At 46.3% G+C, this 17,376-nt stretch overlaps 3 protein-coding genes across 3 annotated transcripts; 2 read left to right on the top strand and 1 right to left on the bottom strand.

Annotated features, from left to right (window-relative positions):
• Nucleotides 1–835: 835 nt before the first annotated feature.
• Nucleotides 836–3,054, top strand: PCYB_061800 (hypothetical protein; the record flags this gene model as incomplete). Its single annotated transcript, XM_004221347.1, has 3 exons — nt 836–2,267; nt 2,451–2,649; nt 2,712–3,054. 3 exons carry the CDS (start codon nt 836–838, stop codon nt 3,052–3,054), a joined length of 1,974 nt encoding a protein of 657 aa, XP_004221395.1.
• Nucleotides 3,055–4,719: 1,665 nt separating this feature from the next.
• PCYB_061810 (hypothetical protein) lies at nt 4,720–6,102 on the top strand (the record flags this gene model as incomplete). The annotated part of the gene is made up of 2 exons (XM_004221348.1): nt 4,720–4,922; nt 5,099–6,102. Coding segments are annotated over 2 exons (1,207 nt in total), but the record flags the coding sequence as incomplete, so codon positions are not given.
• Nucleotides 6,103–8,400: 2,298 nt separating this feature from the next.
• Nucleotides 8,401–17,376, bottom strand: PCYB_061820 (chromodomain-helicase-DNA-binding protein 1 homolog; the record flags this gene model as incomplete). The annotated part of the gene is made up of 2 exons (XM_004221349.1): nt 8,401–16,279; nt 16,607–17,376. 2 exons carry the CDS (start codon nt 17,374–17,376, stop codon nt 8,401–8,403), a joined length of 8,649 nt encoding a protein of 2,882 aa, XP_004221397.1.

Genomic DNA, 17,376 nt, shown 5'->3' on the forward strand with positions numbered 1-17,376 from the left:
CTTCCTACTAAAGGGGAAAGAGGGAAAAAAAAAGAAAAAAAAGAAAAAAAAGAAAAAAAAGAAAAAAAAGAAAAAAAAGAAAAAAAAAGAGGAAAAAAAAAACGAGCAAACAAGCACAAGTGAGTGCATGCCGCCGCAAAAGAACCCAACCGCACGAGCGAGTGGAAACCTGCCGACGGGAAAAGGGATCCCCCCTCCCTCTGCAGAAACGAAGGCCAAATGGATCAAACCCCAAGCCATAGCAGCAAAGGAGAAGAAGCGGAGGAAGCAGAAGACACACGGAGAAGCGAAAAAAAAAAAAACGCACCTCCATGAGTTCGAGTAAAATTGCGGCAGATGTGCAGACAGCGCTTCTGTACCTGCCCATCCCTCCAAAAGGGAAAAAAAAAAAATGCAATACAATGCAATGCAATACAATAAAATGCAATGCAAAAAGTAACATAACGTAACGTAACGTAACGCAACGAAAGACGCTGGAGCAAACAAAAGTGCTCGCATTTTTGCTCGACAGAAAGCACGTTTGTTCCACCCGCATGTAAGAGGCGGCGTCCGAAGTGGTGAAGCGAAGCAAGGAGGATCCCCACACACACACCCAAGAGGAGGGAGAAAAAAGAAGAAAGTGCACACACACATGCGCAAAAAAGTATAGATGCGCAAAGGTGTATGGATGCACAAAGGTGTACAGATGCACACAGGGGAATACATCTAAGATAGAAGCGCAGGTCAGAGTGGCAGCTGGAGGTGATCGCAGGTGCGCCACGAGATTCCCCTGCTGCGCGGTGCCAAGGGCACCACATGCCTCACGCTGCTTCCCATTGTGCCCCCAACTGAGACCATGGTGGCCCCACCCAACACGGAGGCCGAGGGAGTCGGCTTCAAGGAAGAGCTCGTCAAATGCAGCGAGCAGGAAACATGCGAATACAAAACGAATATCAAAGTCAAAATAGGAAACAACCAAAAGATCCTACTTCTAGTGAGACACAAGAAAGAAGAGTTCTACGTAGTGTTACATCAAACCAAATTTATCGTTGCCTACCCAATGGTATACAAAACGTTGGCTCCACATAAATCTATGTTTAGCTATAAAGAATTTTTTGAGTTAGGAATAGACACCATAGATGCACAGAACAAAAAGGGGAAAGACAAATGCGAGAGTTACGATTTCAGCACCTATGAACAAATAAAGGTTCCAAATTTTGAAGGGTTCAATGACAAACCCTTCTCTTTATGTTGTTCTTGTTACGATTTGCCACATACGTACAACTCTATAAATGAAGTATACAAAGCAATCCCACAGAAAATGGAATTAGAGTGTCCAGCTAGAGATACAATTATCCGTGACCCCCAACATGAGAGACTCGTATCAGTAAAGAAAGCTCTCCGTCATGTCCTCCCAATGTATGCTCTCTTCAAATTTAAAAATGACGTAAATATTTTTCTTGTCTTCAACATCACTGTCATGAAAAAAAAAAAAAATTTTTCTGATTATTTCAAACTATATAATGACAAGGTAGACTTGGAAAAAACGACATACAGATATGTCATTAGCGAATCTGCAAAACCGATAGAACTCTTTGACAAAAAATTTATTTACATAACACATTCATCCTCAGCATTCGATAACGTTTTTATTCCAACTCTCCATAATAACTACCTTTTGTATCCATTTTATCCTGAAGAATTATATGGTATCAAATATGGCACATTAGATTATGGATGTTCATACAATAAATCACTTAATTTTGAGTGTATTGAAAATGATCAAGGTAGATGTAAATACACAGATTCTACCTGTCTCAGTAGATCTATTCTAGTTCCTAAAAATTACGTATCTGATGATTCCTATGCTGCTTGTGGATTAATTGGCTACAATGACTACACTGTATCTAGAAGGGAGTCCTGCATGGAAGATGCAGAGTGCATAACAAATACGGTAGAGTCTTATCTCAACAAAGCACAAGAACTTACAAAAGGGAATTTAGAGACTGTAACCAAGCTACCTATTATTAATGGGAAGTACCCCCATTATATTTTTAGGAAGAAGAATTACAACCTAGATTCTGCAAACAAAAGGACAGTTAAATTTTTCAAAGATTCCAATATTGAACACTTTATTGCATATGAATACTATAAGGAGGATCGAACAGAGTTCACCATCAGTTTGTATAACAATAGGACGGATGAGGTGGGGCATGGGCTACCCCCTCAAGCGCTCCTCTCTCTAAAAAGGGAGAGTGCCGGCAGGGGGGAGAAGCCCGCCCAACGAGGTGAGCAGCGTGGAGGCGGAGTAGAACAGCATGGAGGCGGAGTAGAACAGCATGGAGGCGGAGTAGAACATCATGCAGGCGGAGTAGAACAAACGCTGCTAGAAGAACAGCCTGCCCAACGAGGTGCACAAGAACCGCTGGAAGAACCAGAACCCCCATACGACTCTACCGTCTTCCATTTAGAAACTCTCAACGAACTGAGAATTATTAACATCCTCTACTCAGATCAGTGTGATGAACAGAACACACAAAAATGTGGAGTTCTTGTGCATTTGTGGAACCCGTCTATGGAACAGATCAAAGCTAGACTAAAGCTACAGTGCATTATCAACTCAAGTGAAAAATACGTAGATGAGAAAAACCTCATACATGATGAGGGACAGTATCAGTTTTGTTTTTTTTTAAAGTCCCTTTTCTCAAATTTTTCTCTCTTCGAAACTGCAGTGTGCATGCATATGGGGCTTTTAAACTCTACGACACGCAGAATTATGTCGTTAGGAAGAGGGGAGTTATTAGAAAATTTTTTTATCATCAACCTAAGGAGACTAGCGGCATGAAGGTATACTCGGAGGGAATACAAAAGGTCACCTGTTGCATGGAGGAGCCGCATATCTGTGACATGAAGAACATCCCCCATTGCATCACAGCGGAGTCTTTAAATGTACTGCACGTTTTCATATTCCTTGTTTTCCTCGTCCTTGTCTTTGTCGTGTTCCTTACTGGCAACGCCGGCAAGAAGAGCTCCAACTCAAACAGTGTCGACGCGGACAACGCGCCCTCCAGCTGAGCGTCCCAAAGGGGGGGAGCGGCGCAGGCGGCGTAGACCACTTGAACCGCGTAAACCGCGTAGACCGCTTGAACCGCTTAAACCGCTTGAACCGCTTGAACCGCTTAAACCGCGGAAACCACTTAAACCGCTTAAACAGCCTCACCTTGTGCGCACTCCAAAGGGACATCCCCCCAAAAAAAAAACTTCAGTTGTGTGACTTCCCCAATTTTAATTACCAATTTGAAAAAGCCGAACGAGGCGACGTTAGACACCCGGAACGTGGCGTTCAAAACTGCCCTGTCCATTTTTTCTTTTTTTTGTGCACGTGCGGTAGTATACCCCATTCAGTCATGCACACGTTCGTATGTTACTCGCGGGAACGTCGTCGCATCACCCGGGCGTAATGCTCAAAAAGGACAAAAATGGCCCCAAAAGGGGGAAGACCAAATGGCCACACAAAAGGAAAGACCTCATCACATTCGAACTTCACGCATGGGCGCGCCCCCCGGAAAAAAAAAAAAAGAAAAAAAAGTGCGCCTTAACGGTGTGCACCGCGTGGACGCCCCCATTTGGATTGCAACCCGAACGTGCAGAGCTTCCCTCTCGCGCCTTTCTTCAAAATGGAGATGAGGACCACCACACAGGCGCGAGAAAAAAGGGCCTGGCGAGCCCCGTCTTCCTCCTCCTCTGCCTCGGGGGGGACTGAAGCGAGGGTTGTCACGCACCATGCAGTTACTTGCTGCCACTTGGGCCCCTCCCCTTTTTAGCAGCACCTCAACGCATCACCGCCTCACCGCATCACCACCTCACCGCATGAACCCCCCCTTGCTGCTTCTACCCTTCGCAGTCGCCTCTTGAAGGTACGCACACACCGCCTAAGGGGGGTCCTCACCCCCGACGTCACGTCAATCCAAATTACAACCAGACCTGTTGTGCCCATCAAAATTGCAACCAACCACGTCTTGAATCACCTCACTTCGAAATAGCGACGCTCTGGTTTTCTCATCAGTTTTGGAGGACACAACCCCTTTTTTTCCTCCCTTTGAGGGATTGATTCTTCCAAAATGTGCATGCATGTAGGGTCCTCTTGGTTTGGGACACACCATCGGCCAAAATTTTTCCTCCAAATGACCCCAAACCAAGTGGACCCTACATGCATGCACATTTTGGTTTACTCAATTTTTTCTCTTTTTTTTTTTTCCCCTCGATGTGATCCTTCGCATGCACATGTGCAGGCGTGTTTGAGTTGTCCAGCTGGCGAGACGAAGACGATATGCCAAAATAATTTTTTGGTTCGTCTACATGGTTCAATTAAGCTTGTTCCATTTTGTTCCATTTTGTTACATTTTGTTACTTTTTGTTACGTTTTGTCACTTTTTGTTACATTTTGTTACTTTTTTTTTTTTTTTTTTACACCATCGATCAGGCGAATAGAGCATCCGTCCAGAATTTACCACTACGCTCGCTTTACCGTCCTGTCCTGGTGGGTGTAACCTTCTTCGCTTTCTGCCACCGGGGGGAAGGCGGAGCAAACGAGCTAGCCAAGGCAAGACTCTAAGGGGCACATAACCATGCACCTACCACACCGATCAAAGCGGATGACAAACCAACTGCAGACCGCTTGCGAAAATCCGGAGAACATACGGCGAACGTCCTGAGAGCCTCCTACAAAGCACTCGTGCCATGTTGAAGCGCGTCGGTGACAAGACAACCCAAACGGAGGGAGACCCCGCGGGGAGCCGGGGCACCTCCTCGGCGTCCAGTAACCCCCCTGACGAGGACGCGCAAGGGAAAGACTGGTTTGTTGTGGAAAATATAAAACTCAGAAAACAAATAAAGAGTCTCAAGGGAGAGTATGAAAAGGTGAACAGGAACCTCAGCATCAGGTGAGGGCTGCACTTGGGAAAAAAAAAAAATAAAATAACTCCGCAAGTGTGCACTCGGTTCTAAGGTGGACCTACTCACCCGCTGTCCACCCATCCGCCGCTCACTCATCCGTCTCTCACTCACCCGTCTCTCACTCACCCGTCTCTCACTCTCCCGCCGCCTACCCCCCCCACAGGTGCCAGCTCCTCCAAAACAAGCAGCAAATAATCCCCAGCGATAACTTCTACCTACAGCTGGACAAAATTTTGCGCAGGAAGAAAAAAGGAAGGAGGTACAAAAATAATGCTACCCAAACAGACATAACTTTTGTGAGCCCCTTCTTCGATAACTGGGAGAGTTATTTCGAAGACTCAGTTGTAAACAGAATTGCCAGCGATGGGGAATTAGAAATCCTGAAGAAAAAAAGAATCACAAAAAGAGTTAGTGAGATTAGGTACCAGTACAACTGTGAGGATGAGTTGCGCAGGCGGTCGGACAACCAAAGCGGAAGGCAAAGCGGAAAGGAAAGCGGGAAGGAAAGCGGGAAGGAAAGCGGGAAGCAAAGTGAAAACCGAAGCGCCAACCAAAGTGCCAACCCGAGTGCCCCACAAAGGAAGTACCCCCCGTACGGCAAAGCGCGAGCGGTGCCTCCTACTCGACCAAGCACGAATATGTTCAAGGTTCCCAACCGCTTAATCCACAAGGACAACGTACTCTATAGCCTCTACACAGACAACGATTTAATTTTCATACGGGAAATAGCGGAGGATCTGATCCCCAAGGAAGGGGAGAAAAGGGACGCTGGGGGGATAGACAAAAAAGAAACGGATAAAAAACCATCCCCTGTTGGATGTTCATATCAGAGGGATGAAACAGAGGAGAGACCGTCCGAAGGAAAAGATGTACAAAATAAGTCAAGCTGGATAGGAAATCCCACAGAAAGGGAGAAGCTAGACGATTTGCTTACACATATGAACCAGGAAGAAATACCCCAAGTAGAAGACCACAACAGCGGTGTCGTGCTCTCTCAGGATGAAGAAGGAAATGTCCTTGACGGGGCGCAGACTCCGAAGGGGAGGAACACTCCCGATCAAATGGACGCAGTTAAAAAGGACACTCCAGATCAAATGGACGCAGTTAAAAAGGACACGCCCGATCAAATAGACGCAGTTAAAAAGGACACTACCGATGCGCCCTCCAGTAGGGCACTCCTCCCTGATGGGGAAAACAAACACGGGAATACATGTAGTAAACGCGGCGGAGGGAAGGGGACGGAAGAACACCCAGCCGAAACAGACCAAGTCATAGCAAAAAGGGAAAAGAACATGGACTTTTTTTTAAAACCTGAGAAGGGGTGCACATCCCCAGAGAGCAGTGTACCAGAAAGCAGTGTACCAAAGAGCAGTGTACCAAAGAGTAGCGGAACCACGTTAACACCCCAAGAAGACGCCCCACATGGAAGGGCTTCCCATTCGCAAGATTCACCAAAATGGAGAGAACAAGTACCCACGTCCGAGGAACCTATGCAGAGTGCCACATTTGTCTCATCGCGGAGAAAAAAAAAAGAGGCGCCAACCAGTTGGGAGATGGGCGTTGCTAAGAGGGCTTCCATCTACTTGGGGGGGAACACAACAAAACCGGAATCCACAGAGGGCAATGCAACCGATCCTCTATGTGATAATAACCCCCCATTCGCACAAAAAAACAGGAAAAAGAAAAACAAACGAAGTAAACAAATCAGACTGTGTGATGATTCTTTCCCATTGCCAAGTGAAATGGCCACCCGAATGGAGCCTTCCGAGTGGAAGAACAACCCCCTTAGGGGTGAAGCGCAACGTACTAGTGACACCCCCGGGATGGGGAAAAACTCCTACCCTCTTGTCAAATCTGATGCGGATTCGTACAGCGGACAAGAGACATGCCCACCACATGGGGCAGACCCTAAAAAGGGATTCCTCCCTCTCCTCTGGGATGAAGAACACGAGGGAACTACCCCTCCTGTTGAGGGACGTCACCACAGCATCTCACTTAGCGATGCGGAAAAGAGTGCCAACGAAATAAGGAAAATTTCATTGGAGCATAAGAAGCGGGCCTTCCTCTTCTACATGTGACTGTCACGAAGTGGAAATAATTAAAAATAAAAAAAAAGGCTGCGAATTGATTCAAAAAAGTTGCGTTGTTTCGCTGTTCGATAAAAAAAAAAAAAAATGGATGGACAAGGTGGGGACGGTTACAAGGGGGTGTAAAAATAAATATACCTCTTTATATGTATATGTATATGTATTTTTCTTTTTTTCTTTTTTTCTTTTTTTCTTTTTTTCTTTTTTTCTTTTTTTCTTTTTTTCTTTTTTTCTTTTTCTTTTTTTTTTTTTTGGGGCTACTTCCCCCCGCGGGCGATCAATTTTCACACACTTCAAAAATGTATCCCACGCGGGACAATACGCACGCTGCGAAGACGCCAGGAGTGCCTTTCCCCTGGGGTGTGAACACAGCTTGGGGGAGAAACTGAAGGGGGGATTTGTTTTCTCTCCTTCTTCTACTCCTCCTCATGTGAGGCACCCCCATTTCGGGTCTCACCCTTCTGCCACTTGCACACTGCTTACTCCGAATCTTTCAGCGAAACGCCCAAAGAAGCTTCACTACAGCAGGGGAGGCAAGCAAATACTCCGTGCACCCCCCCGTGCTCAGATTCCAGACTGACCACCTTCATAATCGCCATTCAAGTCATTTACGCACTTATCATCCTTCTCTCCTCCTGTGGAGTTGTTGCTCCTCCTCGTTTTTCCATTAACAGTGAACGTACTGGTGCTTCCCTCCAATTCATAATTCGTGCTTGTCATTAATTTCCCCCTCTTGGGCTGATCATGTGGCTGCTCATCATCGTCCTCGTCATCTTCGTCCTCGTCATCTGCCTCCTCCACTCCTTGTAGGCGACACATGCTGGCGATCCTTTTGGAGAAAAAAAAAGCCGCGAGACCATCCTCTGTGATGGATCCTTCACAGTTTCCGCCATCCTCACTGTCTTTGCTTTGTTCTAACGGGCTCGACTCCTTCGCGTTCTGCTCACATTTCCCTTGCGCATAATACTTCCCCTCCAAACTCTCGCTCGTCTCGCCCAGGAACTTGGAAACATACTCCCAACCTGATCTCCTCAAAATTTCGCTGCACTCCTTGTCAGGACATGCATCGGCTAGCTTGCTAATATGGTTCCCAATAAAAAGAATGAACTCATTAATTTTTTTTTTAATTTCCGGGGACTTCCATTTTTCCAAAGGAGACGCAGCAGTAGTGGTAGTAGCGGCAGCACTACTATTACTACCTTGGTCGGTTGCCTCTCCCACTCCCTGCTGCTTCTGCTCCTGGTCGCCCAGCTGCGTGATTTTCTTTACCACCTTTAGCAGCTTTTTGTACTTCTTCACGTATTTCTTCGCCAGCTTGTTCATGCTGTGCTGATTCATTTCCTTCAAATTACAGCTTTGAATTTTCTGCAGTACTTCATCATCTGACCTCCTCGTCATCCAATTGGTCATCCAACTGTCCTTCCATTTGGCCCTCCATTTGGCCCTCCACTTGACCCTCCATCTGTTTGTCTTCTCCCTCCAGCGCCCCTATTCCTGCTCCTCCCTCGGTATTAATGCTCAGATCTACGTAACTGCCTAAGTATTCACCTTCATTTGAGGTAACTGCATTGCTTTTCCCTGTGGCAAGAGCAGATGATGCTTCATTCTTTCCTCTTCTCACTCGGGAGCTTTTCCTTCGAGTCATTTTTCCACTCTCCTGGACAGCACTGTTGTATTTTTTTCCACTATTACTACTACTTCTGTGGCTTCTCCTGTGCGCGCCGCTGCTTTCTGGTGCCCCTGTGCCACCCATAATACCTTTGACGGCCTGGTCTCCATCTTCTTTACTGCCAAAGGCTTGGTTTTCGTTGGACGAGGTGCACTCTGAGCTCTCTCCCCCCCCCGGGCGGTTGTTCTTCCTGTTATTATTAATGGTATTGCTTCCAAGGCTTCCAAAGCTGCCAACACTGCCGAGGCTTCGTAGGCTCCCCATGGTCCCCACGCTTCCCACACCGCCGCTGCTATTGTTATTGTTGTTGTGGGGGTGGCTGTGATTGGCACTCCTTTCACCTTTGGCGGCTGACCCTGACCGTGTGCCACCTTTCCTTCGCTCGCTATGGAGGGTGGTACTCTCCCCCCCATTGATGTGCTCTGCCTTTTCCGCCTTTTCCGCCTTTTCTCCCTTTTCACCCCTTTTTATGGACGCCCCTGAAAGGCAAACAGCTCTCTTCTTCGTAACCACTCCGTCTTCCTTGTCATCATGCACGTAAATAGCTTTCACCCTTTCGCTGCTCCTCCTGCTGTAGTAGCTTTGCCTATGATTACTTCCACTGCTTCCCTTCACCATGCTGTTTGTTCCCCCTGTCGACCCGGTTACTACATCCGCCGCTCCAATTTCTTCCTCCTCCTGTTTCACCTTCCTACAACTGCTAGTTGTACCTGCACCAGCTCCTACGCCTTTCTCCTCCCCTTTAGTCACTTCATTGTTCCTATTCCTATTCCTGTTTCGCACCCTTCTCCGTTTCCTACTAGTCGTCTCGTCCTTAACGTTCGAATTAAATTCTTCTATCATTTTCAAAATACGAACACATCTCATCTTCACTTTGTCACATTTCACATTCTTGATATGACCCAGATTTAGATTCACATCTGAGCAGATTTCGTTAATAGCTCCAAATCCATATACGTATACTCCTTTGATTAAATTTTCATCGTCTTCCTTTGACCATGCCTTTACATCCTTCGTCGCGAGGTCTCTCAGGTGGTTAAATATGTAGTCGGGTAGCTTCAGTTTTAGATAGTCGCTTACTTCTTCCTTCGTTTGTGCGGTTCCTGAAGCAACTGCATCGCTGGCAGGCTCTTTCTTTACTTCTCCTTCTTCTCCGTCTTCTCCTTCTTCCGCCTTCACTTCGGCTTTCATTTCGGCTTTCATTTCGGCTTTCATTTCGGCTTTCATTTCAGCCTTCATTTCAGCCTTCACCTCACCCGCTAACTCTAACTCGGTTTTCTCCTGCGATTGCTCCGGTTGCTGCTTCCCCGGCTGTTGCTTCCCCGGCTGTTGCTTCCCCGGCTGTTGCTTCCCCGGCTGTTGCTTCCCCGGCTGTTGCTTCCCCTGCTGCTGCTTGCCCTCCTCCAGAGCTCCGGAGGACACACTGGCACTGGCGCTGCTGCTGCCTCTCAGGGGAAGCCTGAAGCTATACTCGTTTCCACCATTCTGCTCCTTCACAAACTCGTGCAAGCTTTTAAACAACTGCAGCCGCTGACACAGGTCCAAGGCGTTGGCTCTGTTCGTACCAATGTGGAAGGTATAGGCGTCTATTTTCCTTCCCCGTTCCGTACCCTTGGCCTTATTGTTTCCATCGCTGTCCTCATTCGAGTTATTGTCGTTTTCCTTTCCGTTCGCTTCTTCCGCGTCCCTCGCGTCCTTCACTTCCTTCTTCATTTCCCCCTTGACTGCCGCGACCTTCTCCTCGTCACCCTGGCCCTTCACCAAATTCAGGAACTTGGAAAAGAGACCCCCTCCACTGGTGGTTACTCCACTGGCGGGTACTCCACTCGAGGTTGCTCCTCCCGCGGCTACTTCCCCCGCGGCTACTTCTCCAGCGGCTACTTCGCCCGGTGCTTCACCCCCCTTCTCCTCATACGACTTGGCACTATCGGCAACAGCACCCACGTCGTCTGCTCCCTCCTCCAATTTCTTCCCGCTCGAATCATCACACGAGGCGACTGTCAAATGGTTGCTATCAGTAGTCGTAGTGGTGTTAATATTTTCTTCCTCCTTCAACAGCTTGATATCCGCCTCGTCTTTCACTCGTTTGACGGCCCTTCCTTCTTCTTCCTCTTCCTCCTCATCCTCCACTCCCGCTGCAACATCAATAACTGCCCCCTCAACTCCATCCGCTGCGACTATTCCACCCTCCTCGTTCACCTTCAAAGAGCTCTCCCTAGCAACCTTCTCTACAATTTCTTTGCAAGTATCTACAATGATATTAAGTTCTGTGAGAATCACATTTTGGTCCACTTTGGTGAGTTTGGAATCTACTCGAATATCATCTAAACGTAGATAAGGATTTCCAAACTTAAGAAGTGATCTGTACAATCGGAACTTATCCTTCTCCGTTATATGAGTAGATGTTCTTCTCTTTCTTTTTTTCTTCAAGTGTTTACTCTTGTCAAGATACTTTATGGTATACTCCTCACTGTCATCATCGTCTTCATTAGCCATTTGTGTGTTCGCACTTGTGTCCACATACATATTGTGTCGACTATGATTCTCTCGGGTTCTGGTTTTTCGAGGTCCATGAACTAACAGTTCTTCCTCTTTCATTCTCTTCAATTTTAGTCTCTCTTCTAATGGGATAGTTCGATCCCAGAAGTCTTTGTCATTTTGTTCTTCCTCCTCTAACTCGTCTGCCTTAGTGGAGTCATTATATATATTACTCTTCAAATTGGCAGGAGGTTCATACTTAAACTCGGTAATATTGTTATACGAGCTGAGTAGATCATCTGCAATTCCTCCTCCTCCTCCCCCTCCTGTTCCTGTACCGGATGCTGTCCCGTTTGTTCCATTTCCAAAGAGGTTATTTCCACCTGAAAACAAGTTATTCGAATTGTGCAGACTATTAAATTCGGAATTTAAATCTTTGTTAGCATTGTTAGCATTTTCATGTGCCTCAGCTTCTTCTAAAATTTTATCTAAGTCCACATCTACTCCTTTAATAACTGTTTTTTCTTCATCTGCTTTTTGAGGGGAATATTTGGAGCTGTTTTTTTCCCACAATTTCTGTGCACCGAATTTTAAAATTTTGGAGAGTTCTTCTCTAGTGAATCCATTCGACGTATTTCCTCCCTCTCCACCGATATAGTTCACGTTATCATTTTGCTTCTTGTTCAGTCCTTGAACGACTAGAGTATCTAAAACCATTTTAACTTTAGCTCTTTCGAGGATGGTCTGTTCAATCGAGTCCTTAGTAACTAGTCTGTAAATCTGCACCGTTTTCGTTTGTCCAATACGATGAGCTCTAGCACCTGCTTGCAAATCATTCTGTGGATTCCAATCAGAATCGTAAATAATGACAGTATCTGCTGAAGTTAGATTAATTCCCAACCCACCAGCTTTAGTCGACAAAAGGAATACAAAATCATCCGAATTTTTACTATTAAAATGGTTCATAGCTTTTTTTCTCATTTCTTTAGACATCGTCCCATCTAACCTCTGATGTTTGAATCCTCTTAAGGTTAAATATTCACTCAGGATATTTAGCATCTTCACCATTTGGGAGAAAATAAGGACGCGGTTTCCTCTCTCCTTCAATCTGATTAGTAGCTTCTCCAGAAGGCAGATTTTCCCACTTGAATAAACCAGTCGTTCTTTATACTCATCCTTGTCTACAGGTTCGCAACACAAAAATGGATGGTTGCATACTTTCTTTAATTCCATACAAATATTCTGAAGCGAATTTTTGGCTCCACCAGACGCTTTGGCTAGCTGTTCATAATTTTTTGTTAAAATATTTTTGTAAAATTCTATCTGAATGGGTGATAACTCTACTCTGAGAATTCGTTCCACCTTATTGGGTAGGGACTTCTCTACATCCTTTTTAACTCTCCTCAGGATAACTTCATGCAACTCGTGTTGTAACTGCATCAACTGCTTCTGCTTCGCTTCCCCAATCAGACTAGTGTTCTCAATTTCGTTGTATTTCTTTTGAAAATTCTCATAATGTGTATACTGTTGCGGGTTTAGGAAATGCAGCAGAGTCCACAGTTCCTCCAAGTTATTGTGCAGGGGGGTACCACTAAGGAGTAACTTCGATTCAGCCATGAACTGCTTCAACTCGATGAACCTCTTCGATTGGCGGTTTTTCAACTGATGAGCCTCATCCACCACCATTAATTGCCAAGGCATCTTTTTGAGCAACTCCACATCACTCAAGCTGTTCAAAATAGATGGAGTCGTAATGCAAACATCAAATTTGTATCTATAGCCCCTATTAGGTACGTAGACCTTCTTCAATTCGTGAGTCCTTATGAGTTCTCTACTGACGGCATTTCCATGATAGCATACGACATTCGCTTGGGGAAGCCAACTCTTGAATTCATTCAACCAATTATCAACAGTGGACTGCGGTACGATTACAAGATAAGGACCAATTAATTTCTCTTTATATAGCATATGACCCACCACTGCAATAGTTTGCACCGTTTTTCCTAATCCCATCTCGTCTGCTAATAGGACACTTAAATTTCGTTTCATTCGGCTAACCATCCAGTTAAGACCTGTCAATTGGTACGCTCTCAATTTTTTTTCATTCAAATAAAATGGAGTCTCATTGTACGGATCAAACTTTGTGGCTGTTAGAGGTCCCCTATTCCATGTACTTGAAATGGCCTTCACTCCACAGATTTTACTTTCCCTATCAAAATATTCTTCAATAAGTTTAATAAACCCATGATCTACTAACGTCTGCCTTGTTTCTTCTGTACACTGATCATAAGCACAGCTCATCCATTTCACAAGAAACAGCTGCTCACCAGTCACTTCACACATCCTGTGAGTTACTATCCTCTCTGCATGGATTGCATCCATTTCTATTTGCTTCTTAATCTCCGAGTATATTTTTTCTTGCTCAATTTCATCAGCTGTCATATATTTCCTCTTTTGAAATGACTGCTTTATTTTCTTTATATAATTGTCTACCTTTTTTAGTCCGTTAAAATTTTTTAAGTAATCATATGTACAGAAAAAATTATGTATGTGAGACTTTCCCATCCATTTGATTAGGAACTCTACCTGACTTACGTCATCGATGTCTTCTTCTTCGTAAAAATCGTCCGTCGTGGGGTCCTCCTGCTCGTTCGGCCCCGCGCCTTTGCCGGGTGGTCCCTCAGGAGCTCCCCCAGGTGCTCCTCCACCGTCTGCTCCCTCGCCGGGTGCTCCCCCACCGGCTTCTCCCCCCGCTGCACCCTCCGAGGCACTCCCCTTGTTGATGTACAGGAAGGGATTATTCTTTATATTGTTCACATTTTCGTAGTCGATGATCCTCCTGTGGTGCAGCACACGGTCGATGCCTCCCATGATCTGCTTCTCCTGCCTGAGCAGCATTTTTTCCTCGTCTACCTTCTTGTCCTCCTCGTCCGTTTCGAAGTAGCTTTCCATCTGTGCGTAATTGTTCACCTTCCTCCTTTCCCTCAAATTGGTTCTTCCTTCCACGGTGCCAATATAGGGGGATACAAAAATGTCGTTTTTCTCATTCCGTTTGGCCCTTTCGTTGTATCGATCCTCCACAGGGTCATACAGCTGGGACTTCTTACTACTGCTCTTTGTATGGGACTTCTTCACATACGTGTTGACATACAGCTCATTGTCTTCATCTTCATCAGTATCGAGGGAGTTATTTGTGTGTTTTTTTTTCTTTTTCTTTTTTTTCTCTTTCTTTTGCGTCTCCGATTTTCTCGATTTGTTCGTTTGCTTTCCATGTGCACTCTTCCTCATGTATTTACTTCCTCCATAAAGGGACGACCCACCATGCACATCCTCATCTTCGTATTCCTCATCCTCCCCTTCTTCATTCTTAAATCTGGAGTTACGACTGGGGTTCGCGTGCATTCCTACTCCCCCCGCTCCTGCTGCACCGACACCTCCCCCACCCATCATCATCATGCTGCCCTGATTGTTACACATGCTCGCGGGGTTGTTCACCCCCATCACTCCTCTACCGCTGAGCATTCTCATATTCATGTCGTTCGGATAGTTGCGACTGTGCATGAAGTTGTTCAAGCTGTTGTAGTTACCCACGTTGCCCACGTTGCCCATGTTACCCATGTTACCCATGCTCATCATACTGCCAAGGTTGCTACTTCCATGGTGGGCTGCTCCTCCTGCTCCTCCTCCCATAACCATCCCGTCGTTGAACGACTTCATCGGATCCATAGACTTTAAGTTACTGTACCTATTGTCCCCATAGGCGTTCATCATATTGTAGCTGTTCATACTGCCTAGTTTGTTCAGTCCTCCGTAAGAACTCCCAGCAGAGGTGCTACCATTTCCACCGCTGCTAGTCATTTCGTTGCCTCCACTAGTTCCACTAACCCCATTCATCATATTCATGTTTGGGTAAGCACCTCCTCCTCCCTTACTCGGCATTCCATAAGGGGTAGTCCCCATGCTGCCAAACATATCGACACCCATTGGGTATTTTAAATTGTAATTTGGGAACAAGTTGTAGGGATGACTTGCTCCTCCACTGCTCATGGTTGCTTCTCCTCCTCCGCTGACAGCACTCCCGCTATTACTGCTTCCCATTTTTTTATCCTTCACATCAACTTGGTTCTCTCCATTCTTGCCGTACTTCTTATACACCCCTGCCGACTGCTGATCATTACTCATCATTCCGCTACCATTGAACTGCTCTATCGAGGAAGTGGCTACTCCGCCCGCTGCCCCTACAGTTGCTTTCCCCTTCCTGGTGGATGTTCCCCCCCCGGTGGATTTGCCTTTGCCCTCACTCAGCAGGGAGCCGCTGTTCATCATGCCCATGGTGCCATCCTTATCTAAAAGTTCATCCTTTATATTTTTTCCACCCTTTCCATGCTTGCTGGCATTCTTTCCTCCAAGGGTACCACCCTTACTGTCCTTGCCCATCGGGCCACACTCGCTCTTAGCCGACATGTGATTCGCTGCATAATTATCATACGGGTTGTCACTCAAATGGTTGAACCCCATTTTGTTGTACACGTTACTTGCTCCTGCTCCCCCCATGGGATGGTGATATCTCATGCCGTTCACATCACCTAAAGAATTTCCTTTCTCCATTGCGCTACTGGATCGATGGCTCGGCATGCCGTTCATTCCTTTGCCATGCATGCCTCCCATGCCACCCATGCTCATTCCACCCATACCCATACTACCCATGTTCATACCGCTCATATTCATACCGGCCATATTCATCCCTGGGAGACCTCCTGCTCCAATGGCATTTTTGGCCCCCCCAGAACCGGCAGCACCACTACCCATCATCATGCTATTCATCACTTTGCTATTCATCATGACGTTATTGTTAACCATATTCATCATGACATTGTTGGGCATCCCTGTGGAGTCGACGTTCATCGCTCCCGCGCCTCCACCTCCGGTGCTCCCCTTGCTCATGCTCTTCGCGCCGAGGTTGTTGTTACCACCGCTAAGGTTACCACCGCTGTTGTTGCTGTTACTTCCTCCAATAGCGTTCACGCCGCTACTATTGCGAGTCCTACTTCCCACATTTAATTGACTCGCATTCATGCCACTGCCAGCATTTCCGCCACTACTGCTGTTACTGCCCTGAATAGATTTTAACGAAGCAGACTTATCCATGATGCCCGTGTGGCCCTTACCACCCATCTTACCGCTCAACGCACCCTCTCCATGATTAGCCGAGTTCAAACCATCAGCGTAGTTCGCACCGGTACTGCTACCTCCCGCACCGGTACCACTACCTCCTGCGCCGGTACCACTACCTCCCGCACCGGTGCCACTACCTCCCGCACCACTGCTACTACCACTACTGTTACTCGCCCCGTTCCCTGTATTCATCATATTGGCATTCTGTTTAAAGCAATTGGAGGGTGCCGCAGGGCCACCATAAAACCCATTGTTCATATACCCATAGAAGTTCCCATGCATATTGTAGCTATTGGAACTGTTCCTTAACATCATGTCATTCCTTTGATAATACATATTATTCACAAAGCTGTTCGGTTTTATATTATTTGTTCCCAAAAAATTGGGATCCTTACTACTATGCTTCATTTCGTTATTTGTATGGGCACCTTTTCCACTGTTCATATGAACATTAGGGTTCATGTCTTGCATAGGGTAATTCATATTGCTGTATCTACCTCCCATGTGGTTGGTGCCATTGCCACCTGCTTGATTGGCACTAACCATGTGGTGACCTCCCATAGTCGACTGCACTTGCATGCTGTTCATGTTATAGGATGATAAAATAGGCTTCTGATAAGACTCGTGCATTCCTGCTGCTCCTCCGGATGCACTAGCACCAGAACTAGACCCACCTGCAGCGGATGTACCTCCGCAATTCTTATTCATTCCCATCTGCTGCCTCATCTGTACGTTCTGTTCATTACTACTTAGTAGGCTGCTCGTTATACTTATCGTCCCGTCGCCACCACTGGGGATAGGATTGAAGTGGCTACCCTTTCCCATACCAACGCTGTTGGTACTGTTCAGGTAGGAAGGGGGGGATGTACAGGGCAGGTTCTTACCACTGTTTACTTGGTTCATGTAATTGTTTGGTGCCGCCGTGCCCTTCATCCCACCTGCGTTGTCCGCTTCCATCATTTCTCCGTAGTGCATCGCATCACGCATGTTGGCACTGCTACCACCGCTGCCGCCGGGCTTGTTGCCGCTCAT

The sequence above is a fragment of the Plasmodium cynomolgi genome, chromosome 6 (assembly GCF_000321355.1).
Source record: "Plasmodium cynomolgi strain B DNA, chromosome 6, whole genome shotgun sequence".
Taxonomy (NCBI): domain Eukaryota; phylum Apicomplexa; class Aconoidasida; order Haemosporida; family Plasmodiidae; genus Plasmodium; species Plasmodium cynomolgi.